Source organism: Chelonoidis abingdonii, chromosome 1, assembly GCF_003597395.2.
Source record: "Chelonoidis abingdonii isolate Lonesome George chromosome 1, CheloAbing_2.0, whole genome shotgun sequence".
Taxonomy (NCBI): domain Eukaryota; kingdom Metazoa; phylum Chordata; order Testudines; family Testudinidae; genus Chelonoidis; species Chelonoidis abingdonii.
The window spans coordinates 204,473,282-204,494,933 of record NC_133769.1 but is presented as its reverse complement, the minus strand read 5'-3'; the positions used below and the strand labels follow the sequence as shown (position 1 = coordinate 204,494,933).

General features: G+C 38.3%; 1 protein-coding gene across 1 annotated transcript in view; it reads right to left on the bottom strand.

The window, feature by feature from the left end:
- MORC3 (MORC family CW-type zinc finger 3) overlaps positions 1-21,652 on the bottom strand; it is a 53,553-nt gene that overhangs the window by 17,122 nt on the left and 14,779 nt on the right. The window contains exons 6-14 of the mRNA XM_032789824.2: positions 20,784-20,934; positions 19,421-19,552; positions 19,074-19,193; positions 13,722-13,819; positions 7,867-7,971; positions 7,594-7,716; positions 7,425-7,499; positions 6,530-6,572; positions 953-1,140 (exon numbers count right to left, since the gene is read on the bottom strand). Of these exons, the coding sequence (XP_032645715.1) occupies positions 953-1,140; positions 6,530-6,572; positions 7,425-7,499; positions 7,594-7,716; positions 7,867-7,971; positions 13,722-13,819; positions 19,074-19,193; positions 19,421-19,552; positions 20,784-20,934 (1,035 nt within the window). The remainder of the gene's footprint in view (positions 1-952; positions 1,141-6,529; positions 6,573-7,424; positions 7,500-7,593; positions 7,717-7,866; positions 7,972-13,721; positions 13,820-19,073; positions 19,194-19,420; positions 19,553-20,783; positions 20,935-21,652) is intronic.

Here is a 21,652-nt window from a genome sequence, read left to right as displayed (position 1 = left end):
CTCAACCCAGAATTCCAATGGGTGGTGGTGACTGCGGGAACTGTGGGATAGCTAACCACAGTGCAACGCTCCAGAAATCGATGCTAGCCTTGGTACATGGACGCACACCACCAAATTAATGTGCTTAGTGTGGCCGCATGCACGCGACTTTATACAATCTATTTTACAAAACTGCTTTACGTAAAATTGGAATAATCCCGTAGTATAGACATAAGCAGAAAAATCCTCTCAGGGTATCTATTATAGTGAGACTGTTGGTTGTGCTTGGTACAGTTAAGAACATTAGGAGAGATCAGGTTTCATGGCTGGACTGAATCAATCAAAAGGATTCATCCAAGGCTATTTGGGACAATGAAAGCAACAGCAACATCTTTAGTTAACTAATTCAGAATTACAAGTAATTAGCAGAAAGACTGGCCAAGTCAAGAGAAAGATGTTCTTGAATGGAACAGAGTTCAGCAGAGAGAGAGAGAGAGGTTCTGACTAGAAAGAATGTTATGCTAAGAAAAAACTACATATCACTAGTCAGGGTATATCAAGCATTATTTTTATAGTAACTTAGCAGTTGACTTGTTTTCACACTTATCATGAAACAGACTAATAAACTTGGACCAAGAAGTAACAATATAATAAAAGGTTACCAGCAATGGAAGCGTCTCTGGAAAAATATACTGGAAAAGACAGCTAACACAAAGCAGTCTTTCCTGACTAAGAGAAATAGGTAATCAGTCTTCCTCCTTGTTAGCAAAATGCTTCCTACATTTGCTTTCACTCTTCAGAAAGCATCTGATCTAATGTCTGACAGCTATCATACTAGCTCAGATAACACATCAGTCATTATGGCTGTCACAACCTAGCAATTGACATATTACAAACACCATAATTACTTTTTCATCTGCAAATTATTTATTCCTGAGATGAAGGGAAAGGTACTTTGCACTTATTCACTTACCTGTTTTCAGGATCCAAATGAGGTGAAGATACTAATCTATTATTTGAAGTGTTTATAGATCTTGTAACAGAAGTGTTTAAGGCTTCTGTTAAGTGTGATCTTAGAGCACCCTCCTTTCTACTCACAGATGACAATGCATTTTTGATTGAAGAGACAGAAGGTGTTTTAAAATACATTTCATTATTAACCTGTAGAAAAAGCAATATTTAATTAGACTAAGCACAGAAGTTATAGACACATTGAAGGTAGGAAGGGTACTTGAAATCTAAATTTGGAGGAACTATGTACTTTATTACATAAGTTCACAACATCTCCCATACTTGGGCTACCTTCACATACAGCTGAAAACCTGCCTTGCATTTACCAATATGAGAAGGGCAGGATGGTCATGAGCCTCTGGTTGAAAACCCCTGTTCCCATTAGAACAAACAACCCCAAGCTGACTGTTGTAGCCCAACCACCAAATCTTATTCAAAAGTGCCATTTATATTCTGTTTTCTTTTAATACATCATATTTATGGATGATGGAACTACTTTAAATGGTGCAGTGCCCATTCAAAAACACTATAAAACATCCAACCACTGAAATCCTATCCAAAAGTTCTGTTTAACTGTGATGTAAAAATACATGTTACTAAGGGAGTAAACACAAAAACCACATGGTGGAGTTTTGGAAATAAAGATTAAAAATTCCTAGACTGGAAACAGGTTCAAATAGTTTATGGTTAAGACCTGTTAAGGAAACATTATAAATAAACTGAACATCTTTGTACGCGTCTGTGTTATTAAATTTTACCAATGTGAGTTACCATAAAGAACTGTGCTCACTAAAGAGATAAAATTTTCTTAAACAGCATTAAAAGGACTTTCTAGACAAAACTGTATACTTTAATGTGTAAGAATGCTGAGGGGGGCAACTACACTGAAAGAACTTAACAGGACTGGCACAGGAACTAGACTGCTTGAAATCACTATTTTGCTAACAGAGATGCTGTGGAAACAATCAAGCACTCTGACAGCAGATAGCAACAAAAGTACTATATTCATTAAATAAGCAAAACCAATAACTCATTAATAAAGCTTTGTTAACTGTATATAACGTGAACTTGTAATTGTTTTAAGGAAGTATGAAATTAAGTCTATGTGTGCTAATAACATGTACGTGGGGGATATACAAGCTATACAAAGTAAAAGTGACGCTAAGTTATATGCAGCAAGAAAACTTGCCCTCTTACCACAAACAAGTTAAAATTTGTTATAAGAAATATTCCAGTTGGTGCAGTGCAAAAAAATTAACAAGGATCCAATTCCATGAACTTAAATGTAAAACCACTGAAACCCATATGGTGTGAAAAAGAAGTTTTCCCTCTGTTGCAAGGCAGTGCAAGATCAGAAGAGCCCCAGGCTTGTACTGCTGTTCGCTCTTGGGAGATTACGTGTGCAGCTGAAAAGTCTTACAGGCAGAGTTGCCAGTATGTGGATTCACTTTGGGGAAACAATCTTCATATTGCACAGTATGGCTGAAAAACTGACGCTCATAAAGTATAAACTGTCTATGCTAATAACTATTGTGTAGTGGCTAAAAAACCCACTTCTGGCATAAATGCAGAAAATATTACTTCAGTTGGTCTATGTTCTGTTTCACACCTAAATTACCTGTAGTGATAAATATTTTGAACCAGTTTATAATAAGAAAAATTAAAATGACAAAAAATGCTTTAAAGGCAAATGAGGCTTATAATGTATTATGCCCTAGTAGGCTAATCCATAAAAATAATCTTGCACCCCCGGTTTGTACTTTAAGCTAGTATTAAATAGTAATTTAAATAATTATAACTGCTATAATCTTTAATATGAGTTGCTAAATAAAACTTAAGAGATACACAAAACAAAACTACAATGCAAACAAAACAAATACCAATATAAAAAACGAACAACAAAAGTAGTGGAATGTAGACAAGACATTTATTGGGAGGCACAGTTAGGAGTCAATCCTTCAAACCCTACATAAGGGTTTTTCTATAAGGACTGATAGCTGTTAATTCAGAACAAGCACATCCACAAATAGATCAAGTCCTTCCACATACAACCGTTCTCAGGAAGGACTGTCTCCCCTCTTGGACAGAAAGTCCTGTCTTATTTGTTGGATCAGAAAGAAGGCCCTGCATCAGTTTAAACTCTCGAAGTACCGGTGGTGGTACTTTTAGAGAAGTGTGTTGCAACCTGAGTTAATTTACCTAATCACCCCCTCTTAGCTCCTGGATGGCTGTAGTTCCCCCTGCTCCCCCACAGAATTACATACAATCCCTGGCCCGCAATGATATATAAACTTAATACAGTAAGGCTCAACTTAATCCAATAATGTTTTTCCAGAGTACTGCAGGAAATTGCCATATGTGTCATACTGGACATCACTTCTCCTATAGCACCACTCACTTTTGGGGCTGCACTGGCCCCCTTCTTCCTTCAATCATGAATAGCAGGCTAGAGATGCTTTCTACCACTGCAATTTTCTCCCAACATAAAAGCTTTTTGTCACTGGGGCACATGGTGTTTTTTCCTAATGGCAGGCTGCACCTACTTTTATAGCTGGTAAATCCTCAAAATAAAAAAAATTATTGTAAATTAGCTTAGTTGAGATGTAAGTGACAATTACAAGAAAAAATACAAGCCTCAAGACTGGACACCTCATTTCTAACCAGAGCTACTCAGCTGTGTCTACACTACAAGCGCTACAGCAGCACAGCTGCAGCAATGCCACTGTAGTGTAGACACATTTTACAGCAACAAGAGTTGCTCCATCACTGTAGTAAATCTACCACTTTGACAGATGGCAGCTAGGTCGATGAAAGAATAGTTCTGTAGACCTAGTGGTATCTACACTGAGGCTTAGGGTTAGCTTAACTGTATGTCTCAGGGAAGTGAAAATTTCATTCCCCCTGAAGAGCATAGCTAGGCTGACCTAAATTCTAGGGCAAGACCAGGCCTACGTCTGACTAAAGTAAGAGTTTTTTATTGAATGCAAAAGGGAACCAGGATACTATAAAGTGGGTGCATAATTGGATGGAAAACCATTCCCAGAGTAGTTATCAGTGGGACACAATGAAGCTGGAAGGGCGTACCAAGTGGGGTCCCGCTGGGATCAGTTCTGGGTTTGGTTCTGTTCAATATCTTCATCAATGATTTAGATAATCGCAGAGAGAATACACTTAAAGTTTGTGAATGATACCAAGTTGGGAGGCATTGCAAGTGCCTTGGAGGATAGAATTAAAATTCAAAATGATCCGCACACACTGGAGAAATGTCCTGAAATAAACAGAATGAAATTGGACAAATGCAAAGTACTCCACATAGGAAGGAACAATCAGCTACACACATACAAAATGGGAAATGACTGAGTAGGAAGGAAGTACTGCGGAAAGGGATCTGGGGATTACAATGGATCACAAGCTAAATGAGAATCCAGTGTTGCAAAAAAAACCCATCATCATTCTGGGATGCATTAGCAGGAGTGTTGTAAGCAAGATACAAAAAGTAATTCTTCCACTCTACTCCATGCCGATAAGGCCTCAACTGGAGCATTTTGTCCAGTTCTGGGCACCACATTCAGGAAAGAGGTGGACAAATTGGAGAAAGCCAAGAGAGAAGAGGATATAAACTGGCCATCAGCAAGTTCAGGCTTGAAATTAGGTGACGGTTTCTTATCATCAGGGAACTCAAGTTCTGGAATAGCTTTACTAGGGGAGCAGTTGGGCCAAAAAACTTAACTGGTTTCAAGACTGAGCTTGGTAAGTTTATAGAGGGGACTGTATGATGAGACTGCCTACAATGGCATGTTGCCTATCTCTGATCACTAGCAGGAAATATCTCCAACAGCCAGTGATGGGACACTAGATGGGCAGTTTAAATTGGACATTAGGAAAAGCTTCCTGTCAGAATAATTAAGCACTGAAATAAGCTGCCTATGGAAGTTATGGAATCTTCGTCATTGGAAATTTTTAAGAGCAGGTCAGACAAACACCTGCTAGGGATGGTCTAGATCAATGGTTCTCAACCTAATTACCATTGTGGGCCACATATGTAGCTCGCTGTGTGTTATGTGGGCCACATCCACACTACATATATATTAGATACACACACACACACACCCCCTCGCCCTGTATGGCCCTGAGGATGTAACATGGGCCGCAGTTGTGTGCTGATTGGGTCGCAAGGGGCCCACAGGCCACGGGTTGAGAACCACTGGTCTAGATAATGCTTAGTCCTACCTTGAGTGCAGAGGACTAGACTAGAAGACCTTTCAAGGTACATTTCAGTCTAACAATTCTATTATCTGCCTATTAAAGCATGTTTTGTGATTTTACTTGCATATTTTTATCAACTTTTTTCACAAAAGCTATGCTTGCTTTTATATATTCTCTAGTAATTTCAATATTTAAATAGTCTGTTTACATTGGTTCAATTACTTTGGAGAGTACATTTTAATACTTTAATTATTAATCACTGAACTTTGAATTCTGCTCCCAAAACATGACTATGAAAAAAGAGTATCTTCTTACTGAATGTATTTGAAAATCTGGTACACAGGGAGCAAAGAGACACATGCACATCAGGAAATATGCACATTAAGTGTTCTTGCACACTAAATTTTGCCATTAAAGTAAAAAGATGATCTGGAATATATATATAGAGGACCAGGTTTTCAAATGTTTTTACTTTTTATTTGTTAGCACTACAGCATTAATATAGTTATGCCAGAGAGTCTGTATTTTTTTTTTTCAATCTAATGAATCAACTGAAACATTAAGTTCGAAATAAAGGACAAATTCTGCAAATAGTTTTTATAGGTAAAAACTCCACTGAAGTTAAGGTTGTCTATGCAGAATGAAAGCAATAAAGGTTCTGCTGGCCAAATTCTGCTAGCAATGATACAGATCTAAGGTTGAATTTGCAGGACTGACAATTTAAAAAAATTCTTACTTGTAAATTAAGCAAGTTGAACCCAGAAGATACGTAACATAGAGCCTCTCAATGCTGTTTTAAATACCTTAATTTGATCAAATAGTCAAAAAGTATATGGCTTCTTAAGCTAGCATAATGGGATCAGATACCAGTATGTGTGCACTTGCGTATATAAAAACATTAAAGATGAGAAGTGTGTATATTTGTTTACACATCTTCTAAATAAGAGCAGCAGGCTCATTGCCTTTAAAAATGTACTAGTAAAACAAAATGGATATTTAAAAATATTAGTGTTGTGTAAATTATGTTTCAAGCCCCTTTCAGAATGTTTATATAAAAATATTTAAATGCATTAAAAAGTAGTTTGAGTAATCTCTCTTATATCCTCTCAAACAAAATCAGACACTCAGATGGAAAAAAAATATCCCGACTTCCTGAAGTGTACATACAGAGTTTTGAATTTACAGCTTTCGCTAAATGCACATTAGCGGCTACAGTCCAATATACTGTATGTATATTCTTGAATGAATTACATCTGGGAAATCATCATTCAGGTGCATTTACAGCCAAAACTACCAAATTCAAGAGCAAATCAAGATTAAGAGAGAGAGTTACCTGTTGGTTGTACTCCACTCGCCTCCTTAGCTTTTCCCTGTCTCTTTATACATTAGGGGAAGAAAAAGTTTAAATCAAAATATAATTCACTGTAAAAATCAATTTCTAGCTTAAAACAAATACAATACTCTTCACCTTTCAAAGATGAAAAGAATGAATAACGGTTTTCACTAATATTCTGAATTACTGAATATAATTTAAGCATGAAGGCTATTAGGAGTTAAAATTAGCATAACTTCAATAACTCATCAGATTTGACCACTGTAAATCATCCTTTTTAAGCTAACCCTTTTTATCAGTACTCAAAACAACAGACTTCCTGAACTGTCAGCTAAAGTCCTGTTCATGCTCAAACTACTACTGTGTTGGGGTAGTTGGTTACACCCAGCTGTGTGAGTAGGCTGGACAAGGGATCCTCAGTTTACGTAGCCTGCATCACACCTTAGAGTGTCATCTTCCCATTCACTGTGTGGACCACCTTTCCCCTCCTCATTAAAAATTATGCAACATCCCTGAGCCAATGCCAGCAATTGCTCTAATAATATTACCCTTTGAGAGTATTTACAGCTAAATATGTATTAATTTAGCAACTGGAAAAGAGGAGAGAGCATCATGTGATCAGCAGTCAAAAACAAAAATGTCACCAGTGGTCCACAGAACAATTTGAGAATTTCTGCATCAGTTCATGCTAAAAGGAGGGATTATATATGACATTTATAACACTGTAGCACTTTTCCCTTAAAATGGTTTGGTCTGCTCTTTTAGGGCATAAACCATGCTGTAACTTGGTAATATCCTCCAAACAGTGGGTAAATTAAAGACTTAAAGGTGTTTTACTTCTCATATTTCTATTCTATAATAGGTACATCTTTTCACACAAGTCTTTGATACTCACTTTTTCTTACACGTTTTCTCATATGTCGGATGTATTAAGTCATCGTCTTCAGGTTCTTCTGGTACACTGCAATTCCTGATTAAGAGTATTGAGACAAATGGTGCTCTAGTCAACTGAGAAAAGTAAAACATGCAATAGCATCTAGATATTCCTCCAGATCCTACTTTACCTGAATTGTGGATCAGGATTCAACGAACAGTACCACTTCTCTGGCAAGCGATCTATCCCATCTGGAAGCTTCCGCCACTTCAGACATGAATCACATTGAACCCATGTCTGATCAGGTCGTTTTCTGTAAACATACATCAAAACATTCATATGAAAATGTTTTTGTCCCCCCACTCCTGTGCAATATCATGTAGGAGTAGAGAAACTAACATGCATGTATTAGAATACATGTATTGAGGCCTTTACGTTATAGCTTTAGAGACATCTTACTTACTGTAGATCCTCTACTGGCAAATCTAGAGGATATTCTTCATTTTTCTTTGCTTTCATTTCATTCCAGTAATCATTAAGTTTTTCTCCCAGTGCTGCTATTGTAAGTCTAGCAAAGAAACAGTGCCTCATGAGAAACATTTTGTAAAATATTAGCCAGAAAAACATTAACTTTTCTATGCAATTAGTAAATGTGTGATTATAGCAGAAAATTGTTCAAATAAAAAAACTGTAGTTTTAAACTAAAGCACTGGACTTGTGCGAAGTCCTGTATGTCAATAACTTAGGGCTTGTCTACACTACCCATCAGATCATATAGTACAGATGCGATAAATCAACCACTGAGCGCTCTCCCATTGACTCCGATACTCCACCAGAATGAGGAGTGCAAGCAGAGTCGACAGGAGAGCGTCAGCTGTCCACTTACCACAGTGAAGACATCGCGGTAAAAAAATCAAAAGTATGTCAACTTCAGCTATGCTATGCACATAGCTAAAGTTGCGCATCTTTGATCGACCCTGCGCAGTACTGTAGACAAGCCCTTAGTGATATATTTCTGACTCTGATTTGGGAAAATTGCTGGTTCAAATACTGGACAAGTCTTTGCACTAATAGTGAAAATAAAGGTCTCAAACCCAATTTACAAATGACTTTCAGAGAAGAAATAAAATGAGCATTGAGTAACACGATGGTCTATGGCAGAGGAGGGCAAACTATGGCCCGCAGACCACATCTGGTCCGCGGGACCGTTCTCCCCGGCCCCTGAGCTTCTGGTCCAGAAGGCTAGCCCCCAGCCCCTCCCCTACAGTTCCCTCTCCCCCGCAGCCTCAGCTCACTGCGCCAGCTCTGGGTGGCAAGCTCCTGGGGCAGCACAGCCGCAGAGCCCAGCCTGATCCGGTGCTGTGCAATGCGTGGCTGACTCCAGCTGGGAAGCGAGGCTGCCTGTCAGGTGCAGCCACACCACCAGCCACCGGTGCTCCAGGCAGCATGGTAAGGGGGCAGGAAGTGGGGAGAGGGGTTGGATAGAGGGCAGGAGAGTTCGGGGATGGTCAGGGTTGGGGGTTTGGATACGGGTGGGGGTGGTCAGGGAGAAGGAGTGGTTGGATGGGGCAGAGGTCCAGGGGGAGACTGTCAGGAATGAGAGGAGGGGTTGGATGGGACGGCTGGGGGCAGTCAGGGGTGGGGGTTCCAGGGGCAGTCAAGGAAGAAGGATGGTTGGATGAGGCAGGGGTCCAGGGGCAGTCTGGGGACATAGGGCAGGGGTTTAGGGGAGCCATCAGGGAACGGGGGTGGTTGGATGGGGCAGGAGTCCCGGGGGTGCAACAGGGGCAAGANGGGGTGGTGGCGCAGTCAAGAAGGAGTGGGGGGGTCAGATGGGGGCAGGGGCTGGGCGACGCCTGCCTGCCTGTTTGTCTGGGGAGGCACAGCCTCCCCTAACGGGCCCTCCACACAATTTTTGAAACCCGATGTGGCCCTCGGGCCAAAAAAGTTTGCCCACCCCTGGTCTATGAGACTGAGTCTCTGATTTAGGTATGAGGAAGTCTGGGCAAACACTCACAGTGGTGGTGAAAATTTAGTCCAAAGTATAATTACAGTCTGCAGAAATAGCAGCAGTTGAAGAAAACAGCTTTTGATTCAAAAGAACGGTGAGAGATAAGGCAATACAGCTATTAAAAAATAATTCAAGTAGTCCATTTGATGGTCCTGTTAGTACTTGTTCATGAACATTAGCCCTTTTAGTCCTTTTCTTTTTTGTATATTGATTTACATATTAACTATTCTTTAGAATCTTTATGATATTAACAAAGAGTATGTGAAATTTTAAGGCCCAGAATACTGGTCCTTGACTTATAAGTAACCCTATTCATGATTCCATGCATTAGGCTGTATCCAATAATCTGTGGTGCTTCCATGTCTATAAAACTCCAAATATTCTTGGAAACCATTCTTTTAAAAACACGTTATAATATAATGCTTATATAAGCATATATAAAATTGATTGATGAGAGATGATTGTTACAGCAGATGTTTCCTTTTGAGGAATCAACAGGGAAGAACGCTTATGGGGGAAGAAGAACTCACTGAGAGGTATCTTGAAGAATGTTGGTTCTCAGCTGTAAAAAATTATGCCTTCACACATAAATCAGGTAAACTAAGAATGTACAGATATTAAAGGAAATCCCATCAGAACATAAGAAATGACATCAGAACATGGTTCTGGGAGAGTGTTTTTGGCGAAGAGGGGTCATGGGCTGAAATCCCTATATAATAACAGAAGTTTTGGAACTTAGGTGAGGAACGAAACTGTGCATCACACCAGTTACAGTGAAGAGGAGACACACACAGCATTAGATCTTTACCTTACAGTTAGGGTAGTAATATATCTATTCTTTCTGTATTCTATACAGTGCTGTACTAATCTCTGATTGATCATCTATGATTAATCAATTTCAATTGAGCCTGTTCTTTGACAATCTTGGATATTCATTAAGTCAGACATGCAAAAGTCATCAGCAAGATCACAACAGTCTTAGAAGAGGAAGAGAAGTTTTGAGATCAGATTTAAAGATTTAAAGTCAGAAAAACAAGAGCAAATGAACGTTCCAAAGAAAGGTCTAGAAAGAAAAATACAAAGGTAGACAGCCACAAAAAAGTGAATCATAACATGTAGGAAGGAGGCAAACTGGAAGGGAGGAGTAAGTAGAACACTAAAATGGATAAGAAGCTAGTGAACTGAAGAGGCAAAGACATGGGAATAAGCAAGCCAGAGCAAAAGTTATAGTACATGAATTAAGTAGGATGGTTTTGGACCAAACGAACAAAGGATTCTACAAGACCAAACATGACCCGTAAAATGAAAATACTTGTCTAAACGGGAAATACAGATGAGACCAGTAGGAAAAATTATCTGTATACAAGGAATAGGCAGTAAAGGAGAAATAGAGTTGACATCGTAACCAAAGTCAACGGAGGTTTTCCAGAACATATTCAGTTGCGGGGCTGAAGCCTAAGGGACGACAAGGAAAGCAGACTTCATAAGGTGATGGGAGCAGATGCACAAAAGCTAGGTGTCTTTGAAAAGGTGTGTATGTCTGGAGGGGGTGGGGGGGTTGTAAGATAACACCACTAAACAGTCATAAAACTGTACTAGTGTATTAAATGTATTTCAATATTTTTCATTATTTACCAGTCACCTGTCAATTAAGTGAATTATTTCTGAAGTCTCCTAAGCTCTCTTCAAATGAGAGAAAAAATATATATCCACTGTTTAATAAATATAAGTAGCACAATTTTAGATAAAAGTTGAGAAAGTTACTATCATTGTAAAGGGTTACCCAAATCTCTGTTCTCAATCTGGTCTCTCTGAATGCAACCCCCTCACGTGTTAGGTAAAGGCACAAGACCTATCTTGTGGTGTGTTAGTCAATACGAATATATTAGAGATTGCATACATGCCATTAACGAGTATTATCCATATTAACACAATTTGTTTACATATACAAAAAGTGTTGGGAAGTTATGTTAACTGAATATATCATGCTCTCCCCACAATTCTGTTCACAAGATCACAACAATTTGCAAAGCTGAAGTCAGCTTTGCCTAGAAAATAGGAAGCCTGTTAAGCTAAAATACAAAGAGTGATAGGTCCTAGCACAGATTGGGATGCATCTCTTCACCCAATTGGGTTTGGAAAGTACTAGTCAAATCAAAAATAAGAAAAGAATAGAACAAAAGTTAAAGAACTGTTACAAACTGATGGATTGGATTTTAGTGATGTGTAAAAAGCTTTGTAACTTGTAAAATTATACTACAAATATTACTCAGACTTTAAGATCAAAAGAGACTATTATAATCTACTAGTCTGATCTCCTGCACAACACAGGCCACAGAATCTCACCCACCCACTCCTGTAACAAAACCCTGACTTATGTTTGAGCTATTGAAGTCCTCAGCTTGTGGTTTAAAGACCTCAAGGTGCAGAGAATCTCCAGCAAGTGACCTGTACCCATGCTGCAGAGGAAGGTGAAAAACCCTCAGGGCCTCTGCCAATCTGCCCTGGAGGAAAATTCCTTCCTGACCCCAAATATGGCAATCAGCTAAAACCCTGAGCATGTGGGAAAGACTCACCAGCCAGACATCCGGGAAAGAATTCTCTGTAGTAACTCAGATCCCACCCTATCTAGTGTCCCATCACAGGCCATTAGTCATATTTACCACTAACAGTCAAAGATCCATTGCCAAAATTAGACTATCCCATCATACCATCCCTTCGATAAACTTATCAAGCTTAGTCTTGAAGCCAGATAATCACTTGAAGTCTTTTGCCTCCACTGCTCCCCTTGGAAGGCTATTTCAGAACTTTACTCCTCTGATGGTTAGAAACCTTCATCTCATTTCAAGTCTAAACTTCCTGATTACTAGCTGATAAGCTATCTTAGAAGCATATATTCCATGCAAGAATTGCTTCCCAGAAAGAAGGCATGTATGTCTCCTTCTCGTATTGTACTGCTTTGTCTTTAGACAATAAATTTGGATAAGTCTGGTTATTTGGTCTCTTGAAAATTTAAGAACAAACTATGAGTGGAATCAAACAATTGTCTACTTTTTGTCAATAGGTGGGATTCTGCAATTCTCAAGACCAGGCCCTGGACTACAGTATCCTGTGGATCAATTGTACTTACTTAACAGGTTCAAGTGAGTTCAGCTACCTGTACTTCTTCCCTGATGGTAAGCTAAACAGGCCTAACTTCTTCAGATACGCTCAGAAGGATCCGAGGTTTTAGTCTGGTTCCCCTAAACAGCCACCCTCCCTTTTGAAAGAGTGTTCTTTTTGAGTTTTTGATCCCAGTGATCAAAAGCCTTTTTCTGTCCTGGAACTGTCAAACACTTGTGCAGTTACGAGACAAGTCGCTTACCTTGAGCCATTTTTTCCCTTCTTGCTTGTTCTCCATTCACCCCCACATTATACTAAACCACTGAATCCATACAACATCCCAATCAGATCAACATGCACTATTCGTAAATTATTATAGAGCAGCTCCAAATCCCAGTTACCACAACCCTATGCTGCTGAGAAATCTGAGTTGCTTACTTTCTGGTTCATCTGCCAAATCTCTCAAAGATTTAACAGAATTTCCATTCTAATGACCTATCCATTTCCTTCGGTTACAGGCAACTGATATTGCTCAGCCTGGCAGAGAAACAGGAAGACTGTATCTCAGAATTTTAAAAAGGATGAGTCAACTTTTATTTTTAAAATGGACAAATTATTAATTTACAGTTTTAACTATGGCATTAATTTTGAGACTCCTTAAATACACTCTCCAATAAGTCAATTACTTAATTATCTTTGCATGTAAAAAACAAGGAAAAATAGAAACTCCTAAGTATCTTCAGATGTAGATATGACAATGTATAAAACTTTTCTTGCAGGTATTACTATTTAACATACAACAGCTAATAAATTAACTTGGCAATTATTTGTTGTTATTTTTCACCTCACGCCTCCTCAAATACATATTCAACATTTAAAATACTCCACAAGTTAGCATATGAATTCAGCTTTTCAGCCAGTTAACTCTACCAATAGAAAGAAGCATTTAAAGAGAAAAGCATGAAAGTGTTTGAAAGAACGTAACTTTTTAAAACAGAATTATCTTTGTTTTTAATTTGGTAACATTTACTGTCCAAAGTGGTGGTAGTATTTCATGACAATTTCAGATTACAAAGTACTTATACAATACTTAGGGAAAAACTGACATTTTATAGCTAAGAAAATAGCATGCTAGGAAACGTATTTAATATACCCACTGTAAACCCATTTTATAATATGTCTAAATAAAATACATATATATTCACCTGTATTCATTGGTATAATCAAAGTCTTGTTTATTATGAGTTGGTTTTAGGAAGTTACATTCTATAACCCCAACTACACCAACACCCATATTGTTTGCCTGTAAAAGATTAATATAGAAATTAGAAAAAGATGCCAACTTTTATACTGAAACATTGCTATATACAAAAGAAAAAAACAGACTATTGGTAGTTTGGATTTTACAAATATATTCAATTTAGCAACAAGTTTGTCAGAAAAGTTTACAAGCCACATGAGCAGAAGTTACAAAATTTAATTTTGACATGTGGTTCCTCTTGAAAAAAGGGAATTGTCCTGTATTTTGTACCTATCATGGATGAAAACATACCCAATGTGGATAAAGGAAGGCTTTAAAATAGGTCCGAAGAGGGCAGGTGACAAAAGCTCCCAGGTCAGTATAAAAACACCATATTAACAGAGGACTAGATGTTCTGGGGAAGGAAGGAAGACAGGAAAATTTACAATAGGGTCACAGGAGCAACAAGAGGGATATCAGTCAGGGAATCTGTTCAACATCTCAGATGTCTATGCATAAATGCAAGGAGTATGTGGAACAAACAGGAAGAACTGGAAGTGTTGGCATATAATAAATTAGCTTATCACAAAGACTTGGTGGGATAAATCTCATGACTGGACTATTGGTATAGGGGTATAATTTGTTCACAGGAAGGACAGGCAGGTGATGTACCATTATGTATCAAGAATACAGACGCTTGTTCTGAGGTCCAGAAGGTGATGAGAGGCAGACAAGTTGAAAGTTTCTCGGTAAAGATAACCAAGGGAAAAATAAGGGTGACATCATGGTATGGGTATATTATAGACCACCAAATCAGGAGGAAGAAGTGCCTCATCCACTTCTAAAACAAAACAAATATCAAAAAACACAAAATCTGGTACTTATGAGGGACATGAACAACCCAGACATCTGCTGGAAAAGTAATACAGGCAAAACAACAAATGTCCAATAATTTCTTAGAACGTATCAGGGACAACTTTTTGTTTCAGAAAGTGGAGAAAGTAATCATGGGGATAAACATTTTAGACTTGATTCTGATCAACAGGGAGAAATTGGCTGTGAATCTGAAGGCAGAAAGCAATTTAGGTGAAAGTGATCATGAAATGCTGATTTCATCATTCTAAAGAGAGAAAGGAGCAAAAGCAGCAGAATAAGGACATAAAAGGCAAGGGAAAATTCCAACTTCCAAGCTAGGACACTAAGTAGCTAATACATTAACTTGGCAATTATTTGTTTCTATTTCTCACCGCACACCTCCCTCAAATCCATGTTCAACATTTTAAATAAATACTCTACTGGTTAGCAAAAAAGCAGACTTTAACACACTCAGAGAACTCATAGGTAAAGTCCAATGGGAAGAAAAACTAAGGGAAAAATGAGTTCAGGAGAGCTGGCAGTTCCGCAGGATGACAATATTAAAGGCATAACTGCAAACTATTCTGATACTATTCTATCCTTCCTTTGTAAGAGGCCAATAAGGCTCCATTAGGAGCTCTTTAATAACATGAAAATCAAAAAGGAATTCTACAAAAAATGGAAACATGTTTAAATTAATACAGAGGAGCACTAAAGAACAGCGTAAGTATGTAGAAACAAAAATCAGAAAGGATAAGGCACAAAATGAGTTACACTTGGCATAGCACATAAAAGGGAATAATGGGAGGTTCTTTAAATACCTTAGGACCAAGAGAAAGAGAAGAAAAAAAATGCGTCTTCTGCTTAGCGGAGAAGGAGAGCTAATAACTGAGGACATCAACAGAGCCAAGGCGCTTAATGCCTATTGTGTTGCAGTCTTCACTAAAAAGGTTAATGACCACCAGATACTCAATTAATACTGACAACCAGTGGGAAGGAATACAAGCCAAAATAGGAAGAGAACAGGTTAACGAATATTTAGATAAGTTAGACGTATTTCAAGTCAGAAGGGCCTGCTGAAATTCATGCTAGAGTACTTAAGGAACCAGTTGAAGGCATCTCAGAGCTCTTAGCAATTATCTTTGAGAACTCCTGGAGCACAGGAGAGGTCCAAGAAGACTGGAGAAGGACAAACATAGTACCTATCTTTAAAAAGAGGAAACCAAAGAGGGCCTGGGGAATTATAGACTTGTCAGCATAACTTCAATACCTGCAAAGATACTGGAGCAATTATTAAACAGTCAATTTGTAAGCACTTGAAGGAGAGTAGGGTTATAAGGAATAGTCAGCATGGATTTGTCAAGAACAAATCATGCTAACTGACTTAATTTCCTTCTTTGATAAGATTACTGACCTAGTGGATGGAGGAACACAGGAGACGTGATATACCTTGATTTCAGTAAAGCTTTTGACACAGTTCCACATGACATTCTCATATGCAAAGCAGAGAAATGTGGTCTAGATGAAATTACTGTAAGATGGGTGCACAACTGGTTGAAAGACTGTATCCAAATGTTATCAGTTTGCAGTCAAATTAGGAGGGCATATCTACTGGGATGCCAATGGGGTCAATCCTAGGTCTGGTACTATTCAATATTTTCATTAATGACTTGGATAATAGCAGAGAGTATGCTTATAAAATCTGCTGATGACACCAAGCTGGAGGGGTTGTAAGCACTTTGGAGGACAGGTTTAAAATTCAAAATGAGCTTGACCAATTCAAGAACTGATCTGAATTCAACAAGATGAAAGTCAATAAAGACAAGTGCAAAGTAATGCATTTAGGAAGGGAAAAAAAAATCAAATCACAACTACAAAATGGGGAGTAACTATCTAGGTAGTAGTACTGCTGAAAAGGATCTTGGTGTTACAGTAGACCACAAACTGAATTGTCAATGTGATGCAGCTTCAAAAAAATGTTAATATGATTCTGGAGTGTATTAACAGGACTGTTGCATGCAAGACACCAGAGGTAATTATCCCACTCTACTTGGCACTGGTGAGGCCCCAACTGGAGTAATGTGTCCTATTCTGGGTACCACACTTTGGAAAAGACATGGACAAATTGGGAAGAGTCTAGAGGAAAGCAACAAAAATGATAAAAAGGTTTAGAAAACCTGACCTATGAGGAAATGTTAAAAAACTGGCCATGTCTGATCATGAGAAAAGGCTGAGGGAAGATCTGAGAGTCTTCAATTATATTAAGGGCTGTTATAAAGAGGATAGTGATCAATTGTTCTCCATGTCCACCGACGGTATGACAAATAGCAATGGGCTTAATCTACAGCAAGGAAGACAGGAAAAGCCTTCTAACTACAACGGAAGTTAAACTCTGGAATAGCCTTCCAACGGAGGTCATGGAGTCCCCTTCACTGTAAGCTTTTAAAAACAAGTTGGACAAACACCTGTCAGGGATGGTTTAAGTTTACTTGGTCCTGGCACAGCATAGGGGACTGGACTTAATAACTTTGAGGTCCCTTCCAGCACTAAATTTCTATGATTCTATAAGGACAATGGACGTAAAATCTGCCTTTTTTTTTTTTTTTTTTTTAAAGTATACTTAGAACTGGTAGGTAATGTCCCCCGGGGAAGAAAATCTAAGGGCTAAAAGAGAACTGGAAGTTTCTCAAGGAGACAACATTAAAGGCACAACTTCAAGCTATCCTGATGTGAAGTAAAGAGGAATAATAGTAAGGTGTCTACATGACTCCATCAGGAACTCTTGAATCACCTGAAAATCATAAAAGAATCCTACAGAAAGTGGAAACTTTGTGGTATTCTTTTGTACTTAGCAATTTATCAAGTATATAGGGAAAAAATCAGAAAGGCTAAGAGAGAACATTAATTACACCTAGAGAGAGATAGAGAAGGCTAAGAAGTTTTTTAAATACATTAGGAGCAGAAGAAAGACGAAGGAAAGTTAGGTCCTCTACCTGGCAGAGAAGAGCTAATAACAGATATCAGAAAGGTGGAGATGTTTAATGCCTATTTTGCTTCAGTCTTCACTTAAAAGTTTAACAGTGATCAGATACCACACAATATTAACAAGGGGGAGGAATACAAGCCAAAACAGGAAAAGAACAAGTTAATGAATATTTAGATATGTTAGATGTATTCAAGTCAGAGGGCCTTATGAAATTCATCCTACAGGTAACTTAAGGTACTAGCTGAAGCTAGTAAATCAGTAACAGTTATCTTCAAGATCACATGGAGGGTGGGTAAGGTCCCAGAGGACTGAAGAAGGGCAAACATATTACCTATTTTTAAAAAGGAGGAAACAAGGAGGACCTGGAGAATTATAAACCAATCAGACTAACTTTGCTACCTAGAAAGATACAGGAACAAATTATTAAACAATCAATCAATCTATAAGCACCTAAAGCACAATAGAGTTACAAGTAATCACCAACATGGATTTATCAAGAACTAATCATGTCAAACCAACTTAATCTACTTCCTTGGCAGGATTGTTAGCCTAGTGGATTGGGGGAAGTAGTAGATGTGATATCACTTGATTTTTATTAAGGCTTTTAACACAGTCCCCCATGACCATTTTCGTAAGCTAACTAGGCAAATGGCGTCTACATGAAATTACTATAAGGTGGGCGCAAAAGTGGATGAAATACTATACTCAATGAGTAGTTATCAACTGCCCACTGTCACATGGGAAGAACGTATTTAGTAGTGTCCTACAAGCGTCAGATGTGGACAAACTGGACAGTATCCAGAGGAGAACAACAAAAATGATAGAAGGTTTAGAACCTTTAAGGAAAGGTTAAAAGAACTGGACATGTCTTCTTGAGGATTTGGGGCAGGGGGAGAAGACCTGAGAAGTATTCAGGTATGTTAAAGAGGACTGATCTATTGTTCATGTCTACTGAAGGCAGGACAAGATGCAATGGACTTGAACTAAAGCAAGGGAGTTTTAGGTTAAATATTATGAAAAACTTTCTGTTTACAAGAGTAGTTAAACTTCTGGTATAGGGAAGGTTGTGAATCCCTATTACTGGAGGTTTAAGAACAGATTGGATAACTGAACATGGATGGGCTAGGTTTTACTTTATCTGACTCAGAACCAGGAGCAGGACTGATTACTTTGAGATCCCTTGCAGCCCTACATTTCTATGATTCTCGAGTTCCTCCTTTCTCCTAAAAGTGAAACATTCATGCTTACACTTTGTACATCAAGTTTAGTACCAAAGCAATCATTTTTCATTAAGTGCTTAGTACAACTTTTAGTATTAAACTGATTCACTGACATTACAGAAACCAAGGATTTTACAAAAGCACCATCAAAATATAACATTTTTTAAAATTCTCAATTAAACAAATTAGGTAAACTTTTGAATTAAACTAGTTTCTAATTCACAAATATTAATGTTTTTCAAGGTTAAAGTCTTACCTTTAATTGACAGCCAACTCTTTCATAAGCTTTGATCAGTCTGTTTTTGTGATACATCATTATTCCATAATGGTCTTTGTTTCTGCAGTTAAATCCAAAGGTGATTCTTACAGTTTTAGCCTTGTTTTTGGATGTTAAGGATAATTTGATCACCCAAGAGTTTCTTCATACTGAAAGTTCATTCAAAAATGAGCCAGTACTTTCAAATTTGAACAATTCATCAGCCCCTAGGTTTGGTATAGCATCTTAACATGGATATCTGCAACTCAACATTTTGTCACAGACAGCCTACTTACATCGGGTCTTCCCATTCAGCACGCAATGATATACAAATCAGTAAAGGATACAGCCAAAAATTTTGGTCTATAAATATCACGTTCAATGTATGCAAGACTTTTGGAAATCAGCTGCGTTTTCACTTTTTGTCCTCTGATAATGATTTGCATTCTTGGCTTCAAATACAAAATACTGCTGTAAGCCTGCAAAGCACATGGTAATTTCTATTATGCAAGCCAAACCAAACCAACACGAATGGTTTATAATACATCCTCTCTCTATATAGAATAAATGCTGCTTAACAACAACCCTGATAATTACTTCCTGTTAAACATTTTGCCTGGAACTGAAATCATCCAACTGACTTGAACTGGAATTGGTCTGGATATTGACAACAGGCTTGCCACTTACTGACTTTTTTTGCCTGCAGTTGTACATGGAAAGACCCAGGCGCAGGCAGGTTTGCAGGGCTGCAGTTAGGGACAGAAGTGCTAGGATGTGTGGAGCCCAGACCCAGGGTAGGCTGCAGACAGGGTTGCTGCTGCCGCCTAGATGCTGCAGGGCTGCATGATACCTCTCCCTGCCGTCTCTGGGCTGTGTCCTGCCCTTGCAATAGGGGCATGGCCACAGGCAGGTTTGCAAGTGGCGGCAAGGAGATGGACTGTTTCTTTACTGAGAAGACAAGCTGATATTGTGGCTTGCCTCATGCTAAAAGGACCACCACCAGGGTTGGCTGAAAAATAGTGAAAGGTCTTTGAGGGTGAACTTTAATTTACAAGGCATTAAACAAGTCTAGATTCTATACTAAATAATTAAATAAGTCTAGGTTCTAAATGCATTATGATTTTATTTTATTATATGTAACCATTTGTTTCCAATATTTCTACTTGCTATCACTTGAATCTTTTTCCTTTGTTAAATAAACTTCTGCTTGTTTTCAATATAAACATATCTACGTGCTGTCTGTTAAACAGAACAGTGATCTGAGGTGTAACTGGAAACTGCTGTGTACTGCAGCTGGAAGCACCAAAACTGTGAATACTGAGAGTTTCCAGAGGAACAGAGGCTGGGCACTAGGAAGACATTCATGGGCTTGGAGGCTGGACCACATCTATCACTAACCTGCAGAGAGACAGCAGAGCAAACATAGGCTGAGAAGGGAGTGCTTGTGTTGCCTATGACTTGTGGAGTCAGGGAGCTGACATACAGCCGGCACAGAACAAGGCTTCCTCACACTAAAGGCAGGTTGTAGTTAGGTGCCTCACAATCCTGGGCACCCCGGAAAAGCATCACAGACACATACTTCAAAAGCAAATGGATTGGCTTTAAAATATTTTATGGCCTGCTGCTGTAGTATAATCATTCTCATTGAAAAGAAATATTTGAAACTTACTTTCCAGCTTTGTCACTGTTTTAAGTAAACAGTATACCTACCCGTAGCGAATAGTCACTTTCGGGAACAATCTGGTCCTGTCTCTCTTGTTTTTTATACCCTCTTTTCCCTGTTGCTTCATCTAAATCTTCTGGAATTCTGATGTCATATTTATCCTTATCAAAATCGAGCTCTGTTTCTCCATCTTTATCTCTGAGAAAGGAAGTCCAAAATATAAATAAAATGAATTAAAAATAATTTAATATAAATTTAAAATTATAAATAAAAAATAACTCAACATAATTACTGAAGAAGGCAGGGTACCACGGAGGGGTGGAAGAGGAAAAATCTTAGCAGGCAAGTTTGTTTCAGCTGGAGATTCTAAAGTATGGTTTCCTCAAGAGTATGTTCCTTTTTAACCACAGTTCTCTAATATTTACAAGGTAACGCTGCAATGACATTCATTTGTTCTAAATGAATCCTATCAATACTACTACAGAAATACTTCCTAAAATACTCAAGGAGCTGACTGAGGGAATATCTGAGTCATTAACTACTATCATCGAAAACTCATGGAAGAGGGGGAGATTCCACACTGGAAGGAGGCAAATACAGTGCCAATCTACAAAAACGGGAATTGAGATAACCCAGGGAATTACAGACCCAGACCATAGTTATCAGTGGTTCACAGTCAAGCTGGAAGGGCATATGAAGTGAGGTTCTACAGGGATCCCTCCTGGATCCAGTTCTGTTCAATATCTTCATAAATGATTTAGATAATGGCAGAGAGAATACACTTAAAAGTTTTCAGACGATATCAAGCTGAAAAGGTTTGCAAGTGCTTTGGAGGATAGGATTAAAATTCAAAATGGAGAAATCATCTGAAACAAACAAAAATCAGTAAGGACAATGCGAAGTACTCCACTTAGGA